The sequence below is a fragment of the Alosa pseudoharengus genome, unplaced genomic scaffold, assembly GCF_046254945.1.
Source record: "Alosa pseudoharengus isolate Yale_2024_CS ecotype anadromous, Long Island Sound unplaced genomic scaffold, YU_APseudo_1.1 YU_APseudo_1.1_scf_24, whole genome shotgun sequence".
Taxonomy (NCBI): domain Eukaryota; kingdom Metazoa; phylum Chordata; class Actinopteri; order Clupeiformes; family Clupeidae; genus Alosa; species Alosa pseudoharengus.
In genome coordinates, this window is record NW_027468689.1 from 2607574 (window position 1) to 2622573 (window position 15000).

At 44.6% G+C, this 15000-nt stretch overlaps 1 protein-coding gene across 2 annotated transcripts in view; it reads left to right on the forward strand.

Moving 5' to 3' along the window:
* The first annotated feature begins 3287 nt into the window (after positions 1–3287).
* The window catches only part of dnpep (aspartyl aminopeptidase), a 16540-nt gene continuing 4827 nt past the window's right edge, over positions 3288–15000 (forward strand). Inside the window, exons 1-12 of one of the 2 annotated variants that reach the window (XM_076302829.1) lie at positions 3288–3373; positions 3834–3924; positions 4676–4764; positions 5767–5880; positions 6074–6199; positions 6946–7070; positions 8970–9054; positions 9626–9733; positions 12823–12900; positions 13057–13137; positions 13557–13717; positions 14925–14964. In XM_076302829.1, coding sequence (XP_076158944.1) covers positions 3368–3373; positions 3834–3924; positions 4676–4764; positions 5767–5880; positions 6074–6199; positions 6946–7070; positions 8970–9054; positions 9626–9733; positions 12823–12900; positions 13057–13137; positions 13557–13717; positions 14925–14964 — 1104 coding nt within the window. In that variant the 5' untranslated portion in view covers positions 3288–3367. The other variant, XM_076302830.1, reaches the window with a different exon arrangement.

A 15000-nucleotide genomic window follows, 5' to 3' on the forward strand; every position in this document is an offset into this window, starting at 1 on the left:
CACTATAAAGTTATCCCTTTTTGTTTTCATATCTAAAACCATTCGCCCGTAACAGCCAATCAAAATCAGTGGTGAAGCCGCCAAACAAGAAGTGTGCTCATATCTTAGCAACTCTTACATGTATCAAAACCAAACTTACTACATGGACTCATGATCCCATCATGACCCCTAGGGGGTGCTGCAATTAGCAAAACTGCTTTTTGGCTTGTAACTCTTGATGTGTTTGGAATTACAACTTACTAGCAGGGATGGATTACTGCACGGGCCTACCGGGCCCAGGCCCAGGGGCCCAAGGGGTCAGGGGGCCCTGAAGCCCAAACCTTTGCATGGAATCATTGCCTCAATATCAACAAATCAGGATGTAGGCTATGAATCTGATTGAATTTAAGTATTGGCCATCCCCAAAATGCACTAGAACACAGGAAATCACATCAAACAAATAAAAAAAATTCTGGGGGAGGACCAAACCCCCCCTCCCACATATGCAACAATTAGTGGGGGGCCCTTAATACATGGGCCCAGGGGCCCGAAAGTTCATAATCCGTCAATGCTTACTAGTGGTTTCTGTTAATACTGTGGGTGGTCCACGGCCACAGGCCACAGGCGGACACAGGCCAACTTGTGACATCAACATAATTGATTCAACCACCATATTGGATTTCATCAAAAACACTAAAAAGCTTTCACAGGCCACAAATATTCACTGATCTTCACCAAATTTGACACAAACCTTCTTCAGACTATGCCTTATCAGTGCATTACTGGAACGATTGACAAAAGCATTCACCCATAACAGCCAATCATAATTGGTGGCAAAGCCACTATACAGGAAATTACCTTATATCTCAGCCAATCTTGGGTTGTTTGACATGGAACTTGCTGTGACTGCGTAATGCTATATGTCTAATGTAACAGCATTGAGTTAAATGGCGAATCTGGACTGCTGAACTGTCTGCCTGGCCCCCTCATTGCTGCTTGCAACTATATTTTTCACTGCCTTTAGTTCAATGCAACACTTACAGTTTTTGTTGTGTTTTTTCCAACAAAGGTTTTCACAACAACCAAAGATGAAAGTACTGAAAGGTTACAAATGACATCAACTCAATACTGTACAGTACTATACTTTACAGTACAGTACAGTAAATGCAGTAACAGAAAAATAAAACAAAAATACTGTAAAACCAAAAATACACTAGACAGACACACATACAGACAAACAGGCTTAGATGTGGTGGACTCTCTGCCCAGCCAGCTTCCCTCATTGTCAGGCCATGATTCATCACATGATCCACCAAAGTTGCTCTAATATCATCTGAAATATTGTTCTGTGCATAGCCTCTTCGACCACCTCCTCTCTCTCTTCCTCTTCCTCTACCTCTTGCTCTTCCTGCCTCCATGCTTGCAAAGTTCTCAAAATGGCTCAAATGAGGCCTATTTGTGGCTGGCTGATTGGTGTTCAGTTTTGAAAGTATTTTTAGGTGTTTGTCTAAGTGCTTTCAATCACCCAAAGTGTTTTGTATTTTGAATAGATGTCTTGTCCCAATGGTAGCCTACCCATGAGATTTCATTTATGAACGAAGTGTCTTATGTATGAAATAGTGTGTAGTGTGCAGGAGCAATGGGTTGCAGAATTGCAACTAAAGTAGCGCTTTTGTTTAAGGTATGGTTACACTGTGTTTAACGTATACAAAAGCTTCAAGCTTTCAAGTCTAAGCATGTGTCTATAGCATTCAAGCAATGGGCAAAAAGTGTAAACTTACCGTTCTATCTTTATAGTGGGCGTTTGGCTTTGTAAGTTTGGCCTTGTTTAGGCCTTGTGTAAGAATGGACGGGGTTAGGGCCATTGTTCCACAGACACGAGAGACCGCTGTAATGATTCATATGAGGACGCACACACTTTGCACACACAGTGAACACTCCATATGCCCCATCTCCATTCATGCACACACACACACGCACGCACGCACACACACACACATCATACGGGCAGATACACACAGATACACACACACACACACACACACACACACACACACACACACAGCATCTAACCAAGAGGTGTTCAGCCTTGCAGTACACCATGTTCATGCTATAAATTAAACACTCTTCAGTAATGGAAACAAAATAGACTTCAATACACATTCCACTCTGGGGACGTCAGAGAGAGGGAACAGAGAGAATGATCTAGAAGGAGAAGGAGAGAAAGAGAGAGAACAGAAGAAAAAAGAAAGAGAGGACAGGGAATGTGGAATATGTGTGAAGGACCCTTTTGCAATTATGTAGGTGCATAATGTCATCTGAAAACTGCTGCCCTGATTAAAAAAAAATGCAACTGATCTCAGCTAGTATTCTGTTTTTAATGGAGTGGAATGGAAATTTCTAAGTGACCCCAAACTTTTCTAAATATCTAAATTGTTGGTCACGGGTAGATGGGAAGCAAGGCTTTTTAATGGATAGATTAATCAGGAAACCATGGCTACGAGACGACGTGTCTGCAGACGGTCGGTGGATGAATTAACATCAGTGACCTTTGCACTATCAGTCAGTCCCATCGGAACGCTGCGCGTGTTTTCCAGGGGTTTGCCAGGGACACGGGCAGCTGGAGATGTCACATTACACCCATCACAGCTGGCCTCTGCCCTGGGCCAGAGAGCTGTGTGTGTGTGTGTGTGTGTGTGTATGTGTGTGTGTGTGTGTGTGTGTGTGTGAGGGAGGGAGAGAATGAGAGTTATGAAGGACAGGTCATTTTTATAATTATTTCTTTGCAACTAAGCAACATCCTAAAACAAACACAAGTACTTGTCATGTGCTGTGTTGTGCCATGTGCTTTCTCATCCGTGTTGTCATGGTTATGGTATTTGGCAGTGGCTTTTGTACAGTATATATGAAAACTACATTACTTTAAAATAATAGTTTCAAATAAAGTTGGAAAGCCCACATTAAGCATAATAGTAATGTAACAATATAAATCACAATATTAAAACATATCTACAATGTAAATAATGAGTTTTCATATGAACAAAAAACATAATAACAATGAGACTTGATTAATTACATGCTTTAAATTATTGATTGTGTGTAGGCTATCCAACTTGTTTCCTTTTTCTACAGTTTTCTTTGTTTAGACTCTTATCATTATGAACACATTTTGTGAATTCCTAAACAATTTATCAAGTATTTACAAAAGGGGCTTTTGCCATAACATGGCGTTGGTGTCTCCACCATGCCGCTAGAGGGCAGTGTTAGGTATTGCAGTGGATTTTGCACCAAATTACTTTCGTTTATCTGACGGGCTTGTGCTTCCTTGAAACTCCCACAGCCTTCTCCAAAGCCGGCTTCAGAGTTTTTGAAGTGTAGTTAAACATTGATGCAGGTAAGTGTCTTGAATCTTTACAGGCCTGACTGAGCAGAGGTATATTACGTTCCTGCATTATCGGGTGACGTCGCTTGTTCTGCTGTGGTTTTGGCGTGCACTGTTCATCGGAGGCTACGCGAGTCCATTGTGGTGATTTGATTTCTGTTAATCTGCGTAAGACGCCTGTCACTTGTGCTTATAATCAGTTTTATAATCTGATAATATATTGATTTAATGATGTAATCGTCGGGATGTATTTGCCTATGCGTAGGCCTATTATTTCGCAAGAAATTGTTGTCAACTGTTGTCTGTCAACTTCAGAACAAAGACCATGCCATCACTGATCATACATTCTTCTACTTCAATGTTTTGTAAGCATTTCTGTGCAGGACTGCCAGACAGCGCAAATGCATACTTGTGCCATGGTCACGTGGGCTAAGCGATTTTGTTTTGTTTGTCTCCGTGTCCAACCTGGCAGTCACTCATCATGAAGAGCTCAAAGGAAGCCGTACAAACCGCAGCCAAGGAGTTCCTGCAATTCGTCAACCGAGGAGTGTCACCCTATCACGGTAAGAAACAAGGCCCCAATGGGAAACCGATAGCCCCATAGTAGCCTACACTTAGGACGCTATTACCCAATGCAAAGAAACTGTGCATGGACAGGGATAGTAAGTGTTTTTTTGCATGAGAGATGATTGATTCCTTTCTGCAACAGGCTAGTCTTTGACAAGCAATCTAGAGTGTGCTGATTCTTGCTCAGGGTATTTTTGCTGATACACTTCTGTTCCCCGAGAGTGTCCTTGGGGTAGAATAAGAGTCTGTGGTGAACATTGATCCTGAGATAAGATGCGGGTCAGTGATCCAGACAGATTCTGAGCTGATACACACCTGTACCTTTGCACCTGGAGCAGCGCACCGTGGACCCAACACGCACACGCACGCACACACACACACACACACACTAACACGCACGCACGCTCACACGCACACACACACACACACACACACACACACACACACACACACACACACACACACACACACACACACACACACTAACACAGATGGACAGAATTCTCTCCAGGCTAAGTGTGCAGTCATCCATGTGTTCCTGCCCCCCCCCCCTCTCTTTCTGTTTCGCACACACACTCTCTTTCTCTCTCTCTCTCACACACACACACACTCTTTCTCTCTTGTGCACGTACACACACACACACACACACTCTCTCTCTCTCTCTCTCTCTCTCTCTCACACACTCTCACTCACACACACACACACACACACACACTGACACACACACTTTCTTGTCTGTGCAACAGTGGTGGAGGAGTGTAAGTCTCGTCTGCTGAAGGCAGGCTTCACCGAGCTGAAGGAGGCGGAGCATTGGGACATCCAGCCGTCCAACAAAGTAGGGTGTGTGTGTGTGTGTGTGTGTGTCTGTGTCTGTGTCTGTCTGTCTGTCTGTGTGGGGTGAGGGGGGTTGTAGGGTTCATTTACTGCTTATCACAGGCATTTTAATTTTGATATCAACCCCTAGCCCTGTTTTGATCTACCCATATCTTATCAAACATCAAAGCGGCATCCTTCTGTATCTAATTTCTGTTTGGTTGTAACAGCTCTAGACGCAGTGTGTGTGTGTGTGTGTGTGAGTGTGAGAGAGTGTGAGTGTGTGTGTTTTTGAAACCGCTCTAGACACGCTGTGTGTGTGGTGGTTTGATTAAGCAGTTCTGACTCTATCATTTCTATCTGTTTGGCTTTCTAGGTGATGATGAATTGAGCCGACTTTTTGAGAAATGTTGCTGGGCAACCACATAACCAGTTCCATTTATTCTGATTGGACGATCAGAATAAATGGATTACATTGATACTGGTTGCCCAAAATCAATGGGAATTTGCCAGGACTACAACAATGAGGAACCTTGACCAGCAGCATTGCTCAAAGAGTTGCTTTGAGTATCATCAGCTTCTGGCTGACTTCATTCTAGTATATTTATATATCTGTCTGTCTGACAGTCTTAATTATTGATTTCATATCTGTCTCTGTTTCTCAGTGCCTTCCATGTGCTGTATAAAGGCCCATTCACACCAAGAACGATACCGATAACTATAAATAAATATCGTTCTTGTTAATATGAATGACGACGTGCACACATAAACTATAACAATAACGACATAAAGAACGATATCGTTGGGGATCACTTTCAGAGCAATTTTGAGAACGATAAAAAGCGAATAGCCAGTCAGAACCCATCGAATTTTAACCGCCACATTCATTAACACAAGGAGAGACTTACTTTTATGGTTATGGTTATGGTTATAGTTATGGTTATGGTTGTTGTTCTTGGTGTGAATAGGTGGAATAGGAAATGAAGTGTCCATGCTCTGACCTCTGGTCTTTCTCCCGTGTCAGTACTTCGTGACCCGGAACTACTCCTCCGTCATTGCGTTTGTGGTGGGTGGCCTCTACAAGCCTGGCAACGGCTTCTCCATGGTGGGAGCCCACACAGACAGCCCCTGCCTGAGGGTGAGCACGTGCTCCACACACACACACACACACACACACACACACACACAAGTCATAGCTCCAGCTCAGGTGTAACGTGATGTACATGGAAAGTAGAGTTTCACAGGTGTCATGCATACCGATGTTTGTGTGATGAGACTGGTGAACTGAATACACCATATTTTAAATCGTGTGTGTGTGTGTGTGTCCGCAGGTGAAGCCCCGCTCTAAGAAGACTCGGATGGGCTGTCTGCAGGTTGGGGTGGAGTGCTACGGTGGGGGAATCTGGAACACCTGGTTCGACCGTGACCTCACCATCGCCGGCCGCGTCATGGTCAAGGTGAGACGCCACATTCACACACCGTATTCTGCGCTCCTCACAACACACATCCTCACAACACACACTGTTATCAGCGCTCCTCACAACACACACCAGCGCTCCTCACAACACACATCCTCACAACACACAGTGTTATCAGAGCTCCTCACAACACACATCCTCACAACACACATCCTCACAACACACATCCTCACAACACACAGTGTTATCAGAGCTCCTCACAACACACATCCTCACAACACACATCCTCACAACACACATCCTCACAACACACAGTGTTATCAGAGCTCCTCACAGGCAGTGTTTCCCACAGAATTGAATTGGAGGCCCCAGCAGTGGCGTGGCTGGCTGGGGCACCTGCACCGTACGCCGGCGACCAGGGTTCGATTCCCACCCCGTGGTCCTTGTTTTAATATTGTGGTGGGCCGCCAAAAATTAGTCAGTGTATGGGAAACACTGCCAGGACATCTCATTATAAAACACACTTGCTAAAACACACACAAAACATGTCTGCATATACACAAAGCTAGTACTGTAAAGCATAATAGTGCCCATGGACTTATAGTGTGTGTGTGTGTGTGTGTGTGTGTGTGTGTGTGTGTGTGTGTGTGTGTGTGTGTGTGTGTGTGTGTGTGTGTGTGTGTGTGTGTGTGTGTGTGTGTGTGTGTGTGTGTGTGTGTGTGTGTGTGTGTGTGTGTGTGTGTGTGTGTGTGTGTGTGTGTGTGTGTGTGTGTGTGTGTGTGTAGAGTGGCGGCAAGCTGACTCATCACCTTGTGCATGTGCCCCGCCCCCTGCTGAGGATCCCACACCTGGCCATTCACCTGCAGAGGGACATCAACGACTCCTTCGGTCCCAACAAGGAGAACCACCTGTGAGTGTGTGTGTGTGTGTGTGAGCGTGTGTGTGTGAGCGTGTGTGTGTGTGTGTGTGTGTGTGAGCGTGTGTGTGTGAGCGTGTGTGTGTGAGCGTGTGTGTGTGTGTGAGTGTGAGTGTGAGAGCGTGTGTGTGTGTGTGTGTGAGTGTGCGAGCGTGGTTTTCGATTTGCAGTTGTGCTTTTCGATTCACAGTTGTGGTTTTTGATTTGTGGTTGTGGTTTTCGATTTGCGGTTGTGGTCTTCGATTTGTGGTTGTGTTTTGCACCTCAGGGCCACCGTAGTCCATTAAGAGAGTCTGTGTGTGTTAATACAGAAGTTGTGAGAGGGCTGTTTCTAGGTGACCGCAAACGCATCAAGCTATGCAGAGACACATTTAATGCATTCTCTCATTGCAAAATGTTTCGTGCAAACGCGATGCAATGTGAGTGCCAGGTCATGCATTTCTGATTGGGGTAGATCATCTGCGTAGACCAGTGTTTTTCAACCTTTTTTGAGCCACAGTAACATGAAAACATGAAAAAAATCCTGTGTCACACCACTAACAAATAATGTAACACAAATACACACTGTAGCCTAATACAGCAAAACTAATGACTATTTAGTCTCCATTTGTTTACAGTTCAGTTCAGAGTCTGCATTTTTCCCTTTCCATAGATATTAGAAAGCTAGATGACACATTGTCCGTCGAGTTCAATGGCATAGGCTACGTGAACGTGGCCGTCATATTGCTGGGGGCAAACACCTATGACAATCAGAGACACCGGTCTGATGTCCAATCAGAGACACCTGTTTCTCCATTGGCCTCCACCATGATGTCAGCACTAATTACGTATGCTACGTTCTGGAGCCCAGTACCATATGCTCAACAATGGCATAGCCTACTATTTGCAACAACTAAATAACAAATGTTTTTTGGAGTAAGTGAAATTGGACAATTTTCCACGGCACACTTGGGGCCTGTCCCATTTCTCCCCCCTTAAAACTTCCACTTGGTTTTGATTGCCCTCAACATTAAAGCCCCCTCGACAAGGGAAGTGGAGGTGAAGATCTTTCCCTATAAATTGGGACACCACTAAATGCAAATTAGCGTAGCGAACGTGCTCACCTACGCCACGCGCAGCGCCGACGTGTCTACCGGTAGTAGCCTGCTACTATTTTCATTCAGGAACATGCCCATTCCAGCGGTCGTTGTTGTGTGGGCTGTGCTGGTTTATCTAGCCTACGTCTAGTTAATCAACAAAGATATTCGTGTTCATGTGAACGCCAGAACACCCACCTTAAATATTGACGAAACTACCCAGATCAGATATATAACGTTATTTGATGGGCAGACTCTCTCAAAGCACTCAGCAGATGTCATGAACATCGTCAGATAGCTTCGTGAGATATTTTCTAACATTAGGTTTCAAAACTCAACAGTCCATCAGATGTGCATCCAGCTAACATATTCCAACATATTCCGAAATTTTAATATGCTTATTTGCGAAAATATATGAAAAATGTGGCCGGCTCGCTGAGCTCGCACGGTATCCAGGGTAATTTCATCTCCCACTTCGTTTTAAGCCTGCATCGGTCCTGGCTATGTTTTGAGGGTTGATTTTAAGGGCAAAATAGCACTTCCCCTTGCTCCCTATAGTAATGGGACACCCTAGCCCTAAACGTGCACGCGCAAAAACGAGGGTTAGGGCAAAAATCTAGGGGTAGGGGAGGTATTGGGACGGGCCCTTGATGATCTCTCATGGCAACCAGTGATTGAAAATGGCTGGTGTAGACTACAAGGCGAAGTCTTCAATATGTGTGCGAGTCATACGGTTACAACTGCGTCTAATAGCGTGCAGACTATAAGGCAGCACTAATAGGATGTGTGTGTGTGTGTGTGTGTGTGTGTGTGTCAGAGTGCCTCTCCTGGCCACAGCCATTCAGGAGGAGCTGGAGACCGGATGCTGCTCCACTGGCGATGCCTGCAATGCCGTTACCACAGTAAGCTACACACACATGCGCGCACACACACATGCATCCACAACACACATAGTTATGCCCTCATACACAAATGCACATACACACACACGTATCCACAACACACATAGTTATCCACTCATATACACACGCATCCATGACACACATAGTTATCCACTCATATACACACACACACATACTGGTCCTAGTACACACTCACATTAAAATGATGGATGCACTCACACAGACATAAACACACTTTTATTTATTTATTTATTTATTTATTTATTATTATTATTAATTTTGCAAAATGCCTCTGTCAGTGAGACATATTTTGATCTGTTGCCCTGCCTTGAAAACCAAAAGACAACAATTTTATCATCAAAATTCTATAGCTGATGTTTTTAGTAAGGTCCCACCTTTGAAGGTTTTAGAATATCTTATTAGCATAGATTTTAAAAAACATATTTAAGTTTCTGTAACACACAGTGCTCTGGCCATTAAATAGCCTTAGTTGCGGAAATGGCCTTAAATTAAACAAACAAACAAACTGTTTATTTATTTATTTGTGTGTGTGTGTGTGTGTGTGTGCCAGGCGGAGAAGCACCACCCTGCTCTGATCCGTATGCTGTGTGGGGAGTTGGGGGTGGAACCGGACGCTGTTCTGGACTTTGAGCTCTGTCTTGCCGACACGCAGCCTGGGGTGAGCACAGCGCCACACATTGGACACACAAGGACATTACATATCTTTAATAGTAACAGTAACAGTAACAGCGCCACACACTGGACACACAAGGACATTACATATCTTTACTAGTAACAGTAACAGTAATAGCGCCACATCTGATAAAAGGCAGCTTTCCATACGTGCCGTTGTGGATCAGCGGTGACGACCCACCGTCGCAAACCTGTGTCACTTTGGTTTAAAGGGTCTGTTACCGGTCAACTTGAACTTTGAACTTTTATTTACATTTATTAATTTAGAAGACGCTTTTTCTAAAGTGAGTTATATATGTCAACTATATTACGAGGACATTGTTACGTTGTCCCCGGAGCAAAGTGCCTTGCGCAAGGGCACAATGGTGCCAGCCACAAGGGCACCATTGAACCCACAACTTTTCCTGTCTACTGCATGCTAGCCCATCTCCTTAACCACTACGCTAGCACTACTGCATGCTAGCCCAGCTCCTTCACCAGTACTGCATGCTAGCCCAGCTCCTTAACCACTACGCTAGCCCTACTGCATGCTAGCCCAGCTCCTTAACCACTACGCTAGCACTACTGCATGCCCAGCTCCTTAACTAGTACTGCATGCTAGCCCAGCTCCTTAACCACTACGCTAGCACTACTGCATGCTAGCCCAGCTCCTTAACCACTACACTAGCACCAGTGTTGGGGAGTAACGGAATACATGTACCGGCGTTACGTATATATATAAGTATATATACTTTTTTGATCCCGTGAGGGAAATTTGGTCTCTGCATTTAACCCAATCGGTGAATTAGTGAAACACAAACAGCACACAGTGAACACACAGTGAGGTGAAGCACACACTAATCCCGGTGCAGTGAGCTGCCTGCTACAACGGCGGCGCTCGGGGAGCAGTGAGGGGTTAAGTGCCTTGCTCACTTCGAACCGGCAACCCTCCGGTTACAAGTCCAGAGTGCTAACCAGTGGGCCACGGCTGCCCACAAACGTCAATCATTATGTTAAGCCCGCCTAACGTCTCTATACACGATTTGATTGGCCTGATAGAAGTTACATTTTTCCAGCTCACAAGCCAACGGAGAGTTGCTAGACTAGCCCTGGCAGCAAATGTAATTCTTACTTACATTGAGTTAACTGTGTGGCTTAATCCACAGATGTGGTGAAGCACTGTTTCGTTATGGTTTGCTAAGGAGTAACCCATTGCTTAAAATAGTGGAGAGCTGGGATGAGAACATTGTGTCAAATCTTCGCATTGTATCGCGGAGTGATTTATTATTAGCTGTGTAAAGTCTGAGTTGAAATGTCCAGGGATATGCCAACTCATGGAACGTCTCTCGGCCAATCAGAAACAAATAAATAGTTCCATAGAACCCAATTGTTGTATAATGCTTAAAGGGTCCCTAAAGCCAAACCGAAGTATCCCGAGGTCTATGTGGTCGGATAGAGAGTCCAGAATGAATTTCATCAAGCCAGTACCTTTCCGGAAATGTTTTCATGTTTGCTGCCATCTTTAGGGGAAAGTCTGTAGGAGTTGATTGCCAAGTGTGCTCTGGAAATTCACAATTTCGTCGCCGTTTAAAAAAAACAAAAAAACATAGTGCAGTATTTCTTTTGAAATTGAAATGAAGTTGTATGGACTGGACTATGTTTTTTTTTTAAACTGCAAAGAAATTGTGAACTTTCCCCTAAAGATGGCAGCAAAGATGACAACATTTCCGGAAAGGTCCTGGCTTGATGAAATTCATTCTGGACTCTCTATCCGACCACATAAAGACCTCGGGATACTTCGGTTTGGCTTTAGAAACCAATCTCTAAAATAGGCACTGCATTCTAAGTTTTTTATTCTAACTAAAAATAGCTTTATGGATTATTATTTTTTTCTAATTTGATCTACATTTAAATAATAAAAAATGAATTATATGGTGCAGCCTCTGAAGAATTATTCTTGCGAGTAGCATATTTTAACGTGCGGTTTTTGGTTGTTATTACGCGATCACGTTCATTTTGAGAGCACTGATATACAGTAGCCTATAGTGTTTACATTTACAGGTCATTTGCGTTCCACCTGTCATATGCGCCCCTCACTTGTACTGGGTTGATGCCACCGAAAAATCTCACAGGCACACCTTAATTATAATTTCTGGCTACGCCCTTAAAGTAGCCTATTTATTTTGTTTGTTTTAATTAGCCTAGTCGCCTGCTGTAGTTTTAGTGGTCACCTTGTTATTTTAAAGTTGTATAAGGTAGCTTAGTTGACTTTACATTCTCCTATGTGGGCCTAACACTTAAGCCATTTGGAACACAAGAACACACCAGAATAGTCCTGTTTAGTTAGCCTAGAAATCTAGACGCACCCTAGCTGCTTGCTGCCAGGGCTAGTCTAGCAACTCTCCGTTGGCTTGTGAGCTGGAAAAATTAAACTTCTATCAGGCCAATCAAATCGTGTATACATTTTACATACATTTTAATGTGGGTCTGGCTTGTCAGGCTACTGTTTAGTAGGCCTAAGCAGGATTTGATGGCTGCATTCCTACACTTATAAAATGCAATTCAATGCGGAAGTAATCTAAGTACTCAGAATACGTTACTCAGATTGAGTAACATAACGGAATACGTTACAAATTACATTTTTGGGCATGTATTCTGTATTCTGTAACGGAATACGTTTTGAAAGTAACCCTCCCAACACTGGCTAGCACTAATGCTAGCCCAGCTCCTTAACCACTACGCTAGCACTACTGCATGCTAGCCCAGCTCCTTAACCACTACTGCATGCTAGCCCAGCTCCTTAACCACTACGCTAGCACTACTGCATGCTAGCCCAGCTCCTTAACCACTACGCTAGCACTACTGCATGCTAGCCCAGCTCCTTAACTACTATGCTAGCACTACTGCATGCTAGCCCAGCTCCTTAACCACTACGCTAGCACCACCCCAACATTGAATATAGCTCTGCATGCTGGCCACAGAGTAGCATGGCTTTAAAATACTGAGTGTGAGGGGTGTCTTTTCACTCATGCTGTGTGTGTGTGTGTGTGTGTGTGTGTGTGTGTGTGTGTGTGTGTGTGTGTGTGATTTTTGCAGGCCATCGGAGGTGTGTATGAGGAGTTCATCTTCTCACCTCGGCTGGACAACCTGCACAGCTGCTACTGTGCTCTGACGGTATGTCTGTTGGGAGAGGACAGGTGCAAACACGCACTTCTGACTTCATTCTTCTTATAAGCAGATTAAACACTGCTTATCATCATGTTCACCCTCCCTCTCTCTCTTACTTGCTTCTCTCTCTTTCTCTCCCCCCCCCCCCCCCCCCCCTCTCAGGCTCTGATTGAAACCGCCACACCTGAGTCTCTGGCCAAAGACCCCAACATCCGTATGGTGGCCCTTTATGATAACGAGGAGGTAAGCAGCCTACATCCACATTTGTGTGTGTGCGTGTGTGTGTGTGTGTGCAAGACAGAAAGTGTACCTCTGTAGAGTTCTGTATGTACTGATAATCTAGGGTTCTGTTGATAATCTAGGGTTCTGTTGATAATCTAGGATTCTGTTGATAATCTATGGTTCTGTATGTGTTGATAATCAAGGGTTCTGTATGTACTGATAATCTAGGGTTCTGTTGATAATCTAGGGTTCTGTGTGTACTGATAATCTAGGGTTCTGTTGCTAATCTAGGGTTCTGTATGTACTGATAATCTAGGATTCTGTTGATAATCTAGGGTTCTGTATGTACTGATAATCTAGGGTTCTGTATGTACTGATGGATGAGTGTGTGAGATCTTTTCTCCATGACTGTGGTGACCCTTGTGACCCTTGACCTGTAGGTGGGGTCAGAGAGCGCTCAGGGGGCGCAGTCCAACCTGACGGAGCTGATCCTGAGACGGCTGGCCGACACGTCCGGCAATCTGACGGCCTTCCAGCAGGCCGCCGCCCTCTCCTACATGATCAGTGCCGACATGGCCCACGCCATGCACCCCAACTACCAGTCAGTCTGTCTGTCTGTCTGTCTGTCTCCACCCCAACTACCAGTCAGTCTGTCTGTCTCTCTGTCTCTCTGTCTCTCTGTCTCTCTGTCTCTCTGTCTCTCTGTCTCTCTGTCTCTCTGTCTGTCTGTCTGTCAGTCTCTCTGTCTCTGTCTTCTGTCTCCACCCCAACTTTCAGTCAGTCCAGCTCCACTGCAACCATCTGCCCACCTGCCTGTTTGTCTCCACTGCAACCTCAGTCTGTCTGTCTCCACAACAGCCTCCTGTCTGTCTCTGTCTCTGACGTTTGTCTGTCTGCCTGTCTACACAGCAACCTCTTTTATGTGTGTTTGATCATATTGCAGCTTTCTGTCTATCTCTTACTATGACCAGTCCCTTTCTATTTGTCACCATGGAAGCCTCCTGTCTGTCTGTGTGTCTGTCTGTCTTCACAGCAACGTCTGTCTGTCTATGTTTCTGTTACCTACTGTCTGGTTGTCTATCTGCCACCACTGTAGCCACCTGTGTGTCTGTTTTTATGTCACTATGGGAACCATCTGCTTGTCTATTATTTGGAACACAATCTGCCTGGATCTATGAGCCCTCACACTGATGAGAATATTTATGCACATGTTCCACCTACCATCTGTCATGGTCTGCCCGGATGCACACACACACACACACACACACATACACACACACACAGTCAATCTGTTAAATATGTCTTAATGATCAACTCAAGAATGATCCAGAAATGCAGCTGTAAAGCCTGAATGCTGTGTGTCTATATACACCTGTATGAATGCTGCGTGTCTATATACACCTGTATGAATGCTGCGTGTCTATATACACCTGTATGAATGCTGCGTGTCTATATACACCTGTATGTGTAGTTCCTGAATGCTGCGTGTCTATATACACCTGTATGTGTAGTTCCTGAATGCTGCGTGTCTATATACACCTGTATGAATGCTGCGTGTCTATATACACCTGTATGTGTAGTTCCTGAAAGCTGCGTGTCTATATACACCTGTATGAATGCTGCGTGTCTATATACACCTGTATGTGTAGTTCCTGAATGCTGCGTGTCTATATACACCTGTATGTGTAGTTTCAGCTCAGGTAGAGAGAGCACAGGTCATGGAGGTGTCCACAGTGACCAGTCTAGGGTTCATTCTGTCCTCATTCTGTCCAGAGGAAATGTGATGTGTTATTCATTGTCCTTCGCAGGGAGAAACATGATGAGAACCACAGACCTGCTTTCCACAAGGTACCTTACACAACCGCACCACCAGAGCATCACACT